This window comes from Telmatherina bonti (assembly GCF_933228915.1).
Source record: "Telmatherina bonti genome assembly, chromosome: 23".
Lineage (NCBI taxonomy): Eukaryota > Metazoa > Chordata > Actinopteri > Atheriniformes > Telmatherinidae > Telmatherina > Telmatherina bonti.
The window spans coordinates 21,008,766-21,025,018 of NC_136632.1; the positions used below are offsets into that span (position 1 = coordinate 21,008,766).

Consider the following 16,253-nt stretch of genomic DNA (forward strand, 5'->3'; position numbering starts at 1 on the left):
CATGGGCCAAACACTGCAGCTTTAAGGATGAAACACAAGAAAATGCACAGTTATTTTAAGTGGTGTTCAATAGCGAATGCAGTGTATTTTTTTCCTATCTGGGCAAGTAAAACGTTACATAAAAAATCAATATAGCAACAGAACAATGAGGCCATAGTTAGAGGTGCAAGAAACAATAATTACAGCCACTAAGCTTTAACCAAGTGCAACGTGTCGACAACCAGAAACAGTGCATGTGGAACAAGGCGAGTTGTTGTTACTTAGTAGAAAAATGTTTGACCATTACCAGTCTCTCCATGTTGGGTTGCACCTGGCTCATTGACAAAGTCATTGAGGTGTGAGTCAGTCAGGGTCCCTCTGAGTCTGGTCTTATTGGGGTTCATGACACTCATTCATTAATATGAACAATGACTTAAGGGCCAAAAGCAGTGTTGGCGGGCCGATTATGGCCCGTGGGCCCCACTTTGGGCCTCCCTGCTCTAGATGATGCTGGAAATGTCCTGCTAAGTTTGTTGTTTTTTTCTTTTTCAATCTTTGTAATAATACTTTTAGAAATAAACCATAGTTATTAAAGCTGTAGTTATATAAAGAATAATTTCTTTTCTTTCAATTTTAAGCTTTTTGTCACAAACACTGTTCCAAACAAAAAGTATGCTATTTGTTGTTGTGTTATCTTTAGTGACGTGTAATTATGGAAATGGCGGCTGCCAACACACATGTGATGACACAGACGCAGGGCCGGTGTGTGGCTGCCACCAAAAGTACGCCCTGCACTCAGACAGCAAGACCTGCATCGGTAAGTGATAACAATAATCACCTGAAGCTGGTTGAATGTTTCGTCTGGTGCATGATGGAGGGCTTTAAAAAACACAAATGGCTTTCTCCATTACTGCTCATTACACTGAAAAATCTTAGGGTTTAAATTTTTTGTTTTTCATCAGAGTCCTTAATGACCCTTGCGTTTTTAAAACTGTCGGGGTCCGTCTTCGTCCACATGTACTTATTGCAATTCACTTATTTATCTGCTTACGCTACGTTTTCATCAAGTTTTGAACATTGATTTAATTTTATTTTTTATTTCAAGCTAAACAGTTATTTCCCACAAAATTATACAAAACAGTAACTTGACTTGGATTTGCACACTGAACAGAGTAGCTAACGCCATATCTTGTAGCTTGGACGTGTTTCTGTGCAACACTATTGCAGGGAAGACATGAACAGCCAAGGAGCAGAAATCAGACCCGGTCTGTTCGGCAGGGCTAGCCTGCTAGATGTCAGGGCAGTTGATTTTATCAGTGAAAACGAATCACAGAAACAATTCAGGATTCTAAGTAAGAGTAAAAGTTCATAGATCCAGGAAAGAGAAAATAAACTGGTTGGACGTGCATCCAAGGATATTTGATGAAGTCACAAGCTAGCAGCTAGTTTGAGGACTGGGTTGAGCCTCAGGATGTTCACTTTGACATTTAAATGATTTCTGGTGTACATATGACATTATTCCTCTGTCTCTGTAAACAGACGTTTTAAATACACATGTGATGACCACGCAAATCTTATTTCCACATCGTTGCACTCACTCTCATGTTTTTTACCAACTAATCTGCTCCCTTAGGTTCATTTTTAATATCCAGCATCTGAGCAGAAATTATGCATTTTATTTTTTAGGAGAAACAAAAGGTTATTTTATGATTGTGATGTCTCTTCTGAGCATTTTTAGTCATTTTTGTTGTTATATCAAGTGTAAATCAAGCACAAATAACTTACTGTATGTACATGAGCAATATTCTAAAGATAATACCAGGTGTCAGGTGGAAAGTGAACGACAGACACTGAAAAGTACATCAGTTACGTTAAAACGCAGCTGATCTGTGCAGAAGCATGCCTCTGCAACTTGGATATGGATGCTCATTTACGTCTCGCTTCTTTTGCTCTCTAATCAGTAGAGGATAAATAAGGAATTCCAGGTAAGTGAAGCTGCTCGTTTCTTTTTCGTTTCATCACATTCTCTTTGCAGATTTTAAGTTTGCAGAGCCTGAAAGTTATTGTCAAACATGTAACTGTGTTTTTACTCATCAATAAACATTGATTCAGTCCCTTTTTTAAATGTCTTTGGTTGACAGCTGTTCTTGTGCACCCCCATACAAATGAAAGTTTTCATGTCATGGGCGTAACAGAACTCTGTATTTTGGTTTTGGATTACAGTATGAAGATACAGCACTGTATGTTAGTAGCCATCTATGTTGATCTGTCTTTCCTGTCCTCTCCACCCCAACCAGTCGAGGCAGATGGCTGCCCTCCCTGAGTCGGGTTCTGCCGGAGGTTTTCTTCCTGTTAAAAGGGAGTTTTTTCCTTCCCACTGTCGCCGCGTGCATGCTTAGGATGGAGTATTGGATCGAAGTCATGATTTGATGCAATCAGTTGGTTTCTATTATAGGCTATGTATGAATTGGCTTGAAATGATGTGTATGTAAAGTGCCCCGTGACAACATTGTTGTGATGTGGCGCTATACAAATAAAGCTGAAATGAACTGAATTGAATGAATTATTTAATTTAACTGAATAATGAATTAAGCATAACATGTATAAAATTTTTGCTTCTACCGCATTGATGCTAGGAGTAAGTGGCCTTGTTGGCAGAGTTGATGGGAGCAATGACCTTTAAAATTCAGGCAAAGCCATGTAAATCATGAAGAAGAAGGTCTGTTTCCTTTTCTGCCATGTGGTTTCTCTTACTTGGCTTATATTCCTCAGATATTTCTAATTGAAACAATCCAGAGATGTTCACAGCTGTTCTTGTAATTCCCTGCGGCAGTAATGCTTAAAGTTTAGGTTTTACTTCCCTGCAGTTGGCCTTTCATAGCTGGCTGCATTGCAGGTCTTAAAATGTCTTTTTGTTTAATGCTGTTTGGGAGTTCATTGGAGTTTTTGTTTACAAGTTCTGGCTGGCTTGTATTTGCGTGGTAGGAACTTTGATGAACTCCCCAAAATAAAAATGGACCTTTGTGTATGTTTCAAAGCGCCACATGTAACCACCTGCCCAACAAGAAGACGGTTTTGCATCATCCGCTGAAGATGTCCATAAGCATAATAACCTGCCTCAGCTGCTTTGTTTGAACACTGGAACACACACAGACGTCCTTCTGTCTCCATCTTTCACTGATGAAACTGATGGCAGTATAGTGCCAGGTTTTGACCGCTGCTAACCCGTTTTCTTTGCAGCTACTTTGAAGAATTGGAAAGCGCCATGGAGGAGAAGCCTGCAGCGTACAAGCAGAATGCGGGAACTCTGTCGTATTCCAGTGTCTTGTGTCTTTTCTCTCTCTCTGTCTGTTTCACTTTATACTTTGATGCAAGAAAAGACCTCTCTGTTTGGGGTCCCCAATGCTTTTTGGGTATACCTTTAACCCCAGCCCTCCTCCCTTTTTTCTATATAGCACCATCCCTTCGTTCCTTCTTCCTCCCAACTCCTCCTGCTTTCTGGTGAAAGTACCTGATTGCCTGTCTTGTCTGAGCATCCATGTTTAAACCAAATCAAGTGGAAATAAGGATTATTCCTCAGAGCACCAAGAGGAAAGAGAAACTCTGGGTTTTTTGGGTAGGGTGGGGGTCAGGGCGCTTGTATTAGACTCTGTGGTTAAATGGACATCTCAATTGCAGCCTGATCTTAGATGAAGCTCTGACAAATGCAGACCTAACCTCCCCCTCCGGTCCTCTAACTAATTCCTCATTCACCGCCGCCGCACAAGCCCCTAACAAATACTGCAACAAGAAAAAACAAAACCAAAAAGTTTTGAAAAAAAAAAAGCCAGCCGAAACAAAAGATGACTTCCATGCCTCACCTTAAATCCATCAGTTCCCATTGTCGCTCAGGGTCTTGCAGTATCTACCCCTCTTTACACCAATAACCCCACATTTCTACCGTATGTCTCGACTCACATGTGTCACATCATCCATTTGCCTCTTTCTTTCACTAATCCCTCCGTTTGTTGTCTTGTCTTGTTAAGCAGCTGCATTGGAGAGCCTGCACTGCATTTGTATGGCCTCTCTTTTTTTTCCTTCTCCTTTTTATTTTCTCCTGTTGAATTGAAGTATACTTTTTATTGTGATGTTGTTTTTATTGACCCTGGCCTTTCTGTTTCCTTTCAGTGCATTGTTTTTTGTTTTTTGTTTTTTTTGTTTTTTTTTACCATTCTCCTCCTAGCTGTAGTAGAGTAGAGTGATTTAACCTCCCCCTACTCGCCCCCCCCTCTTCATCCTACATAGGTCTTTTAAAAAAGCGCTTTCGCGAAAAGCCCATAGACTCTTCAGGAATGAGCGGCTGGGACTTCTCTCTTCCCACCTCCTCTCAAACCTGGCCTATACGCCTCTACTCCTCGCACACACTTACATTTTTATCTCCCACTCTAGCAGTTTTTTTTTTTTTTTCTCACACACTCAAAAGTGCACGCACTGGTATGCGCGAGCTTTTGATTCAACAATCGTACATTCACACAAGCACATTTTCCCCTGTTAGCTCAGCACCAGAAAGCTTCCATTCATCCCTGAGTGTGCTTCACAGAGTCCTTCACTTTGTCCATCATCCAGCAAAGACAGAAAAAAAATGGTAACAAGGTGGGGCAGTGGGGCGAATGAAGGGACATTAATTGTACCCCTATCTGCCCTTCCCACCACCCCATAAGACATCAAAGGCCTGTCCTTTTGCAGCAAACGGCGTCCATTCATAGAAAGATGCTCATTCAGGCCTTAATGACTACAGCCCAGTGAAAGGCTGGTTCCCTCTCTCAGCCCCATCATCAAACCACTGTCTAAAGCAGGACATGCATGCCACACTGACAGCCGTCTGACACCTTCCAACCAGTGCAAACTGCCTCCATTTTCCTCCCATCACTCACCCTTTACCCCCACCTCGTTGCCCAGCTTTTTGGGAATGTGGTCTTTCCAGCGTTGACTGTTAAAAGCCAATTGTGATGTGTTCCATAGACAAACAGGCAACCAGCACTGCCCCCAGACTTCCCGCTATTCCTTTTTACTTATATCTCTATGCATGTCTTCCCCACACTCTCAATGCTCATATCTCAGTGTGTGTATCTGTCCTCCCCTCATATACTCTTCCCCTTGTGAGCCATATTAGTGTGTTTTTCCTTCAAACTTTCTTCTTTCTTTCTTCCCCCCGTATTCTTTATTCTCTCTCAGTAATCTCATCATTTCTCAGTTCTTGGAGCGCCTTCCTCTATGCTCATTGCCTTCTCATGCACCATCCCTTTTGCGTCTTCTTGTCATTGTCGCCTAATTTGATGTGCTTGTCTCTTTGCCCACATTCGAAGCAGCTTGTCTTGGAAGTGTTGGACATCTCTCCCTCCCCCTCCTTTTTCTCTTTCTTCTCCTTTCTACTTCATTTTAATGTGAGGAAAGTATTGCTGTAGAAGTGTGGCTGTTTGATATGGAAGACACAAACTCCATTGGCGACAGCAACGTCAACATCAGAATCGAAATCCATCTTATTGTTTCCCCCAACCCCGTACCATTCCTAAAACCCCCCCAATCTCTTTTTTTTTTTTTTTTTGCTTTTTTGCTTTAATCCCTGATGATTCTACTTTCCATCCCTACCTTTTTTGCCTACCTACCGCTTCATTTTGTAAGCTGCCCACTGATACTGATCAGTTTCATTTATTTTGTTTTTGTTCTTTTGATTTGCTCCAGGGGATTTATCATTGTTTGGGGGATTAACACTCTAACAGGGATTTTGGCGCCTCTTCATCGCTTCTTGCTTCTTGGCTTTGTTTTTTTTTTTTTTTTGCTCAAACGCCAAGAGGGGCTGAAGGTCTGGTCATTTGGGCTTCTCATTAACCTGCTGCTCACTGTTTGTCCCCTTGTCACTTGTGTTTTAGAGAAAGATGAGGCTGCAATTGAGAGCTCTGAGTTCAATGCCACGTCAGTAGCTGATGTGGACAAGCGAGTGAAACGGCGGCTACTTATGGGTAACTCTTTTCTTCCTCTTTCTATGTGTTGCCATGCCGCTTGTGCTTGTATCCCCCGACTGTACATCTCTCCGTCCCCAGTCGTTATCCCCCTTCTTTCTCTCTCTCTCTTTTTTTTTCTTTTTATTAAAAACATTTTTGTAAACCTTTGGTACCCACTGTGTCCACCCCCACCGCCACAGTTCCTTAGCAACTGTATCCAAGATTGTATCTGGAAAAAAGACTAAAAGAGGTCACTGTCAGAACCCTTTCTTACCTAACACTGCCTACCAAACTTCTCATAGACTAAGATGTTCTGTGACTAACTGTTAATTTGCACTTTATGTATTTTGTGTTGCATTACCATCATTTCAGATCACTCATCAAAACTTCTCATTTTTTGAGATATACATCCACAGAAGTGCTCTTTACTGAATAAATCTGGGTCCATTCAGGTTTTGTTGAGTGTAAACAACAGTGGAAATCTTCCATTTAATAAAGAAATCGGAGCAATGTGAATAAGTTTCAGAAGGACTATAAAATCTATCATTCTACTCTTGCTTTTGGACCTTTTATTGAATAAATGAATGCTTTTGATGTAACTCGATCAATCAAAGTTGTTCTTTTTCTAAAGCTGCACCTTCACACCATTTAATTACATTTCTTTTTATTAGTTCATAAATCAGGGGTCTACAAACAGAAAGCCTATCTGATTTGCAGTTTGCCAAACCAGTTTGCTACAGTCTGAAATCTATAAATCATTTTCATTTGCAAGTTTTCTTTTAGCAGGTTTTGGCCGTTGTGGCTTGACGAAGGAATGGAGAAATACGGCCGTAGGGGCTTCCTCTGCCCTACGTGACCTCTCTGTCCTTTTCTCTCCTCTATTGGTTACCTTTTCACTGAATGTTTTCTTTTTCCTTATTGGCTACACCCTGCTTAACCTCCTGTTGTACCAGCATGTGTCCTGTCCTGACCCGAAAGTGGTGTTTAAAGGCTGCCTTTTGTATTTCACATTTACCTCATCGAGATCACATCAGCAGTTGTGATTTCTTTTTCATTTTGTTGCGAAATTTGTCTCCTTTTAAATCAGCCTTTCCAGTGAAATTAGAATAATTTGTGACTGCACATCCAGATAGGACCTCAATGTGTTGAGAGACATTTTAGGGTTATATTTCTTGCCTATGTAAGGTTAGCTGAATGCTAGAATATCCAAAATGCTTTTCATCAATATATTCACTTTTGCTCATATAGTTTGAAATATGTTGTTGTCAAACTTTGTGGGCAGTCTACAGTTCAGAAAATCTTCATACTGCAGAATTATTTCAGACCTATTTGCTTGCCAAAACAAACCAATAACAAACAATGAACATGAAATAAAAAACAGATAATTAAATGCATAAAGCTAAATGAAAAAAAACGTAATTCACATATCATCAAACAAAGAATAAATTATAAAGTTAATTAAAGCCGCAAGCGGCATCCATCGGGTCCTCGCCTCATGCCGAACCCTCCACCCGAGTCCTGGTTCTCCTAATGCTACATGTGAAGGACCCGCACAGCCAGTTCATTTTAATAGAGAAATACAATTCACATATTGAGAAAAGAATGTGTAAACGCCAAGATGGCGGACAGCCCGTTACCATGGCAACATGTGTTTCATTGACTTTTTAGCTTGTCTTGGGATGATACACATGTGTGCCGAATTTCGTAGCCCGAGATGAAAGTAGACGATCGGGCCCCTAGGGGCCCCCCCAAAAAGTGTCCCCCCCACAATACATTCTATAATGTGTTAAGGACCTACCAAATATGAATAGTTACAGTTTTGGTGCACATCGTATGAATTTGTGCAAAGATATAAGCAAACCGTGTTTCATGGCGAGAAGGTTTTTTTTCCAAGATGGCGGATACCCCGTTGCCATGGTAACGGCTGCACAATGAAGTTTTTTGCTTGTCTTGGGTTGATACACATGTGTGCCGAATTTCGTAGCCCTAGCTCAAAGTAGACGATCGGGCCCCTAGGGGCCGCCCCCAAAATGTGCCCCCCCCACAATACATATTACAACGCGTTAAGGACCTACCAAATATGAATTATTGGAATTTTGGTTCCAATCGGATGCATTTTGGCAGAGATATAAGCAAACCGTGTTTCATGGCGAGAACGCGTTTTTCCATGGGTTGCCACGGTAACACGCTTTCTCCTATCAGAAAGATTTGAATAACTTTTTGTCCCCATCTTGTCACGAAGCTCCATGGGGAATGTGGAGCCAATAGCATGAATCCCCTCAGACTAGTTCGTTCAAATACGATGCGCTTAAAGTGATAAAAAGGGCATAAACGCCAAGATGGCGGCCACCCCGTTGCCATGGTAACAGGTTCTCAATAGAGTTTTTTGCTCGTCTTGGTTACTTATACATGTGTACCGAATTTCGTAGCCCTAGCTCAAAGTAGACGATCGGGCCCCTAGGGGCCCCCCCAAAATGCGCCCCCCCCACAATATATATTACAATGCGTGAAGGACCTACCAAATATGAATTATTTTAATTTTGGTTCCGATCGGATGTATTTCTGCGAAGATATGAGTGAACCGTGTTTCATGGCGAGATCGCTTTTTTCCATGGGTTGCCACGGTAACACGCTTTCGCCTATCAAAAAGATTTGAATAACTTTTGGTCCCCATCTCGTCACGAAGCTCCATGGCGAATGTGGAGCCAATAGCATGAATCGCCTCAGACTAGTTCGTTCAAATGCGATGCGCCCAAATTGACAAAAACGGGCAAAAAAATGGCCGCAAACGCCAAGATGGCGGAAAGCCCGTTGCCATGACAACAGGCGTTTCAATGACTTTTTTACTTGTCTTGATGTGATAGACATGTGTACCGAATTTCGTCGTCCTACGTCAAACTAAATTTTTTTTTCCCCATTCTAGAGGCCATTTTTGGCGTTTCTAGGGGGCGCTGTCGAGGCATTTTTGCATTGGCGTGCATACAAACGCCAAATTATCAAAATTTTCACCGGACGTGAGGTGTGTGCCAAGTTTCGCAACTTTTCACGGGGTCTAAGGGGGTCAAAATTGAGCGAGTTGTGCTTAAAATAATAAACATTACAATAACAATAGGGCCTTGCCATACTTCGTATGGCTCGGACCCTAATAAGTGAATAAATAAGCAAATAATTACTTGAAATGAGCAAATTTAAATAGAGATTTTTAAATAATTTTTTATTTATTTATCTGCATAATTCATTAGTAAACATTAAGAGTAGATAAAAATAGAAATGAATACATAAACACATCTGTAAATACTTAAATGCATTTATAAACAGAAACATATATAAATCCTCAAAATTAATTTAAAGTTTAATTAAAGTTAATTAAAGCATTAAATCTACTAAATGTATATATATGTATATATCTATATACATATATATGTACATTTTTTTCCTTTTTAAGCTTTGATTTACATGTGTGATGAGCCTTGTCCTGATTTCAACACTGCTCCTCTATACTTAAAATACATTTTGAAATACTTAGATAATCTATTTTGTGCGCTGTTATTAACTTACATCGTTACACATGTACAGCACCTCTGAGCATGGCAGAACAAGCTCGTCTGCAAATGATAGCTTATTGCACAGAGTGTGCTAAGATGCACTGGCACCGCCTGAACAGCATCAGTATGTTAGATTTGACACTCCTATCCGCTGGCTTGCATATTCTGACACATCGTTCCTGATCCTGCCAATGCCACTATTACAGAGTGGAGACGCCACCCTGGTTGAGACAAATAGAGCTGCAGGGGAGACTCTAATGAAAATGTGCAGCAGAGGTGGAGACAGGCTAACGAGAAGTGAGAAACTAAGCAGAGGAGAGAAGCAATTTTAGACACAACCCCCCCCCCTTTATTTCATGATTTATCATTAGAAGGATTAAAGGAGCATGTGCTAGGCATGTAAAACATTTTAGTTCCACATGTTTTCTGGTGTCACACTGGGTATATAAGCTCAGATTTAAAACCTTATATTAGTGAGTATGTAATATGCTAATTCATTAAACTTGGTCCAGCTCAGAGAGAATTTTTGCCCAGGTGTCCATCACCATGACGACATGGATCTTGCAGAGAATCATAACCCTGTACCTTTTAATGTTTCTAAGCACGATACTTCAAGGTATCTATCTAATATATGATGAATCAATGAGAAGATTGAGGGATGAGAATGCTTTTGTATACAGAGTGATTCGGTTCCGTATGATTTGACTCAGTTTAGTCTGATATTGTGCTCAACATAGATATTTATTTTCAGTTCTGATAATCTATTCCTATAAATGCAGTACTGGTTGGCTTATTTAAAGTTCTGTATCACAGTTTTTTGGTACTTAATTTGATAGGTCAAGTCTGACTTCATTCTTCACTTTGAAATACAGGTTTGGCAGGTAATAGCCTGGAGCTAACCAGCTAACGGAAGTAGGCGAGCTAAAGCTAAATCACGCTGTTGGCTGCCTAAAAAACCGCACTTGTGCTGCAATCTTCCTTCATGCAGCAGGATATTAGATAGCTGTCAATTAAAAGGACACACCCTGTGATTAATTTATTAGTTATAAAAAATTCTCACAGTTGTCATGAAAATAGACCTGGCCTATTAAACCTAAAATGTTTCTCTTTGTTTTTAACCAGGCTGTAAACATGTTTATTTCTGCTGTGAAGTTGGGCTTTTTAACATGGTCGCTAAAGCTTGTCGCATCCTTAACGAGAAGTGAGAACTTCTTGTTTCCGAAGCTGCAAGAACAAGAAAAAATTAGCTTTCATCTGGTCCATTCATATTCCACAAGAAGCTTTGTCTGCAACCAAGCGGGGGGGTCACTGCAGGCCGTGATGTCTGCTTTCATGTGCCAGGAACTCCGTTATTTCATATTCAATGAGAAACTTTGTCTGCGGCAGGTCGGGTTGTGCACGCAGCTAGGTCTGTGTGCTTTGATGTCACATGTAAAAATTGTAAATATCTCACCAGCTGTCTCATCAAATCAATCCATTTTATTTGCATCAGCACAAATGTGGAAGCGGTAACTTTCCACTCCATGCGTTCCCTGGTAACCACCTCAAATGTCCAACCAATCACACGATACTCCTCGGAGCCTCACAAGAAAAAACTTTTGCAAGTATGATATGTCAAGAACTGTCTTCAATCACGCCTGTGAGGACAAAATGACGTCATTTTCTTGCGGAGGCTTAAAAACAAGAAAAACTTCAGTCAGGTTTGCCTTCATGTCAACTGTGGGGGGGAGTGAAATTTTTTCTAACTTGCCTGTTTAAAAGTAATTTAATCTCGAAATTCTGCATATTTAGGGGCGTGTCCTTTTGATTGACAGGTACCTGATCTCCTGCTTCATGTAAGAAGAACATAGAACAACCGTGGTTTTTAGCCGGTTAACAACGTGACTTAGCTTTAGCCCGCTTATCTTCGTTAGCTGGTTAGCTCCTGCTATCTCCGGGTTAGCTTGGTTAGCTCTTAGCTAAAGGAGGCTCGGAGTTCACTCGATATCAATCATCCATCATGACGCTCACAGCCCCCCTCTCAGCTCCACCTCTTTGCCCATATTTGCATTGTCCGGGCGAGACGACACGCATGCCCCTGCCAAGATGGCGATGGTAGGAACCGCCCACCAAGCTTCAATTCAGCTTTTCAGAAACCTCTGGGTGACGTCACAGAGGCTACATCCATCTTTTTTTATACAGTCTATGAACCGGAAGGAAACACAGGCTGTGTCCGAATGTCCTCACTATTCCCTCCATAGTGCCCTATTTAGCCAGCTTTGTGTCTGAATGGCCAATAGAATGAAATGGACATCTCCATTTACATGCGTGAGGAAGCATAAATAGGCCTTTAGATTGATGGGTCACACAGCCAATCGTATGCTTAGATCATGCCATTATGTTACAGAAAGCAAGGAACAGGTCAGGAACTCAGGAACAGGAAAAGTGAATATGTGAGTGAAAAACCAAAAAACAAATTCCATCAAGTTCTGCAATGAAGAGTTCAGAATTTATTAAATCACTCTAAAGTGTGATCATTTTGACACTTTGGTCGTCCTCAGGCATGGATGGCCATTGGGCATATTGGGCAGATAATTTATTCCAGATAACACCGGATTGCTCCCCTCAAATTTTAAACCCCGCCCCTTTTTGCTGCTCTTTGCCTGAGTAATTCATTCACTCACATTAAAATATACGCACAGAACTTTTAGCCTGATCTCCAACCAATGAAACCGGTTTATCTACTTTCCATTGGTTCCGTTCTTTACTGACACCAAGATGAACTCATCAGATACCTTAAAGCCATTTTTCGGTTCCATGTCAGTGAATGCAGCTTCCTGTCAGAATCGAGGAGAGGAACCAGAAAGGGGATGTTGAGAAAATGTGCAATATCACTGGGGGGAAAAGGGAAGATGCTATCAATTGTGCAAACATGACTGACATGTTTGGCAAAGCAGGACCCTCATCAGTTGCTTTCAATGACAACAATGATGGTGGTAGAAGCTGTGGAAACCTGCAGTGAGGTTCTGTTCTCAGTAAGAAGACCCATTAAGTGCCGTATATATGATCCATCCATCCATCCATCCATCCATCCATCTTCTGCCGCTTATCCGGAGTCGGGTCGCGGGGGCAGCAGCCTAAGCAGGGAAGCCCAGACTTCCCTCTCCCCAGCCACATTTGCCAACTCTGCGGGGGGGATCCCGAGGCGTTCCCAGGCCAGCCGAGAGATATAATCCCTCCAGCGTGTCCTGGGTCTTCCCTGGGGTCTCCTCCCAGAGGGACGTACCTGGAACACCTCACCAGGGAGGCGTCCAGGAGGCATCCTGACCAGATGCCCGAGCCACCTCAACTGGTTCCTCTCGATGCGAAGGAGCAGCGGCTCTACTCTGAGCCCCTCCCGGATGACCGAGCTCCTCACCCTATCTCTAAGGGGGAGCCCGGCCACCCTGCGGAGGAAACCCATTTCAGCCGCCTGTATACAGGTATATATGATCCAAATGAGCCAATTATCAGAGGACATACTAGATGTTTATAAGGTAATGCTATAATGATAAAACATCCCAATAAGACAGCTATTTTATCACCATGCTAGTTTGTCTATTGATGAAAATTGTTGATGGCATCAGTTACCAGCAGGAGAACAGCTGATTGACTGATTGTGTTCACTGGTTAAAACAATATATATTACATTTTGTTCTTTTATGTCTCCCTTAACAAAATAATCTTATTAAAAGTGAGAACAAATTTTTAACCTTGATTCATCAACATTAATAGTAAGTCAGCAACTTTCTGATAGTATTAATTTTCTCAGCTGTTTGTCAGTGGTTGTGGGTTTTTAGTAGAATACTTTTGGGTCAGAATGTGTTAGAGGCAGCTACTGTATAAGTTTTTGTGGAGAATATTCAGAAATAAAACACTTCTTTTTCAGAGTTTGTTCAACAAGATTCTTGTTCATGTGTTTATACTGAGCCAGATGTTTGTCTCTTTATCAAGAAATCTATAATTCTGGAAATGACATGTAAAAACGAAAAAAAAATAGAATACAATGACAAAAAAATCATATAGTCTTTAGTTGAATTTATTTAGGATAAATAATATTATTTAACATCCCCAGACATTGTTTTGTCCAGGAACAGTCTCCACCTGATCCATTATATCTGTCTATTCTTTCTATTAAACATACAGTGAGAAGAAAGATGCTCTAATGTCCATCACTGTCACGTAGTCTAGATTTTCTTTATTAGCACCTTCTGAAAGAATTGAATATGTCTTTTTTCACTGATTTTAGCTATTTTACTGTACAGATTTAGTGGCTTAATGAGTTTCTCGCTAATGACATTTTTGTGAATGCAAAGACGAGTGGTGTATGTGAACGTATGGGCTGGTCTAGGCCATATATGCCCTTAGTTTATTATGACTTTCATATGTTCGATGCTGTTCTGTATTCAGCTGTTCAAGAAAAGACTGAATTAAATTGTTAAACAATGGAAACAGCAAAAATTTAAATAAAGACTGTTTAGTAGAACACAAATTCATATTTGCATTTTAAAGTAAAATAAAAGCTTTGACTAATACTGCCATTTTTAGCATTCTTGCTAATTTAGCATATGTGGGGTGGGCCATGACCCGCTGTCTGAACAAAGTGAAGCTGAAACAGGAGAAAAATTTGAAATCAGTCTTGTAGAGGGAAAAACAGAAATATAGTTGTGGATGGATGGCATAACTATGTGAGCTTCAAACTTTGTTTCTTACTGGAAAAGAGAACATTGAGAACACATCATTGTTGTTCAGCATCTTTATGGATAATTGTCATTCAGATCTATTTGAAGAAACATGTATGATTAAATATATTTCAGATTTTATCACCTAAAACTTGATTGGCTATCACCTAAAATCTGATTGGCTAGGTTTAGGAATTTATCATCCACATTGACTGCTGATCAAAAACTTAAGAAAGAGCTCTAATCGTGTTGACTGTGTGGGATTTTCAGCAAAGCACTAAAATGTTAGAGTTAAACCCAAATCCTGGAGATTGTAAGGATGTTGGTACTTATTCAGTCTGGGTTTTATAACATCTTTGACATTGATTTTGTTACACCTTTCATGTAGTTTGGCCGTCTGGCTGTTTTATTGTTCATAAATCATACTTCTCTCACTGAAAGAATGGCTCATGATGATCTTTTCTCACATCCCTTTTCTGTGACATGCTGTAACTTTTATTGATGAAGCTTCTGCCCTTTTCCGGTCTGAAAGGAACTTGATTTGACCTTAACTTTCCAGCCTCCTCTTAACCTCTATTATCCTGATGACAGTTATTTTATCCATTTTGTCATTTAATAAACTGTCTTTCACCCTAGTAATCCATGTTTCAGCATTAAGAGGCAAACGCACAATTAAAACACATGAAGCAATCTAACCCTGACATTAAAAGAATGAGTACCACAAAGAATCTGTCGTGCTAGTTTATGTGCTGTATTGTCTTTTGCATGTTTTATGCACAGACTAAAGGACTAACCGGTAGATTTATGTCCAAGTAAAAGTTCAAAGATCATAGCGAGTTACTATGACAATATAGAAACTTATAACAGCTACCGACTATGATTCCATTAACGTGAGCTGGTTGTAGAGTACTGCTATATTTGATAAAATATTCACATTATATAAACATAAAAACATTATATTATTCATATTTTGAAGAATATATCAAAATAAATGACTGTACATGTTTTTTTAAAAGTAAAAAAAAATAGTATGTACATGTGATATTACAACATGTTGCTACAGAAAAGAAGCCCGTTAAGACTACATATCTGTTCGTAGTTATGTAAAATATTAACCTTCTGATTTAAACCACAGTGTAACTTTCAGGTTAAGAGCGTGTTTGCTTTTTAACCTCGCATTTACACAGCCAATCAACACCTCCCAGAAAGGAAGAGAGCTCAGACAATATAGTGACTGAATTTGTTGGGTGCAGAAATAAATATTCATTCATTCATTCATCCTCTGAACCGCTTAATCCTATCAGAGGTCGTAGGGGAGCTGGAGCCTATCCCAGCTGCCTTCGGGCGAGAGCCAGGGAACACCCCAGACAGGTCACCAGTCCATCGCAGGGCTACACATAATTATAAACATGGTAATAGAGGAAGTTAGCATTTTGTTCAGTTTCAGATAACAAATAAAATGTCATCAGTAGTATCGTAGACAGTAAGTAAAGCTCCTAAACTGAGCATCCTGTGACAAAGGCAAATATGTCCAACTCTTTTTGACTTTAACTCCTAGAATAGTACTAATCATTTTCCAGCTATTGTGACAAGTGTGTTTATCATTTCGCAATGGCATCATCAGGATGTGTGTAAGTTTAAACTTGCTCAACAAACCTTTCTTCATTCTTATTACTTGCAACCATATGGTCTCATATCTGGTCAAATTGGTCCCTTCGCCGCTCCTACTGGTTTCCTGCTTTTTACACCTTGCGAACATGTAGAGTTCATTTATGAGGATATGCACAAATAGCTGTTCAATCAACAGAAAAAAAACAGGGAACACTTGCACATGCCTAATTACAAGTGAATATGTTCTTTTTAAGATGCTGGCATAATGAAATGATTTATTTTAACACGTATGATTATCTTCAGAATTGGTGCCTGAATTATCTACAGAAGAAATTTTCAACAGCGTTGTGCCATTAAATGTATCTAAGTCAAACTCCAGCTGTAGCTTCATTCAACTCAGCAAATATTTACAATGAATGTCATATCTTTGCATCAAC

General features: G+C 40.2%; 2 protein-coding genes across 3 annotated transcripts in view; both read left to right on the forward strand.

The window, feature by feature from the left end:
* Positions 1–16,253, forward strand: part of scube1 (signal peptide, CUB domain, EGF-like 1) — a gene marked incomplete at its 5' end in the record, with an annotated part of 128,670 nt that overhangs the window by 61,539 nt on the left and 50,878 nt on the right. Inside the window, 2 exons of one of the 2 annotated variants that reach the window (XM_079263456.1) lie at positions 680–796; positions 5,889–5,978. In XM_079263456.1, the coding sequence (XP_079119582.1) occupies positions 680–796; positions 5,889–5,978 (207 nt within the window). The remainder of the gene's footprint in view (positions 1–679; positions 797–5,888; positions 5,979–16,253) is intronic. The other variant, XM_079263457.1, reaches the window with a different exon arrangement.
* Positions 1–16,253, forward strand: part of mpped1 (metallophosphoesterase domain containing 1) — a gene marked incomplete at both ends in the record, with an annotated part of 231,372 nt that overhangs the window by 60,068 nt on the left and 155,051 nt on the right. The gene's annotated exons all lie outside the window — the stretch shown is intronic.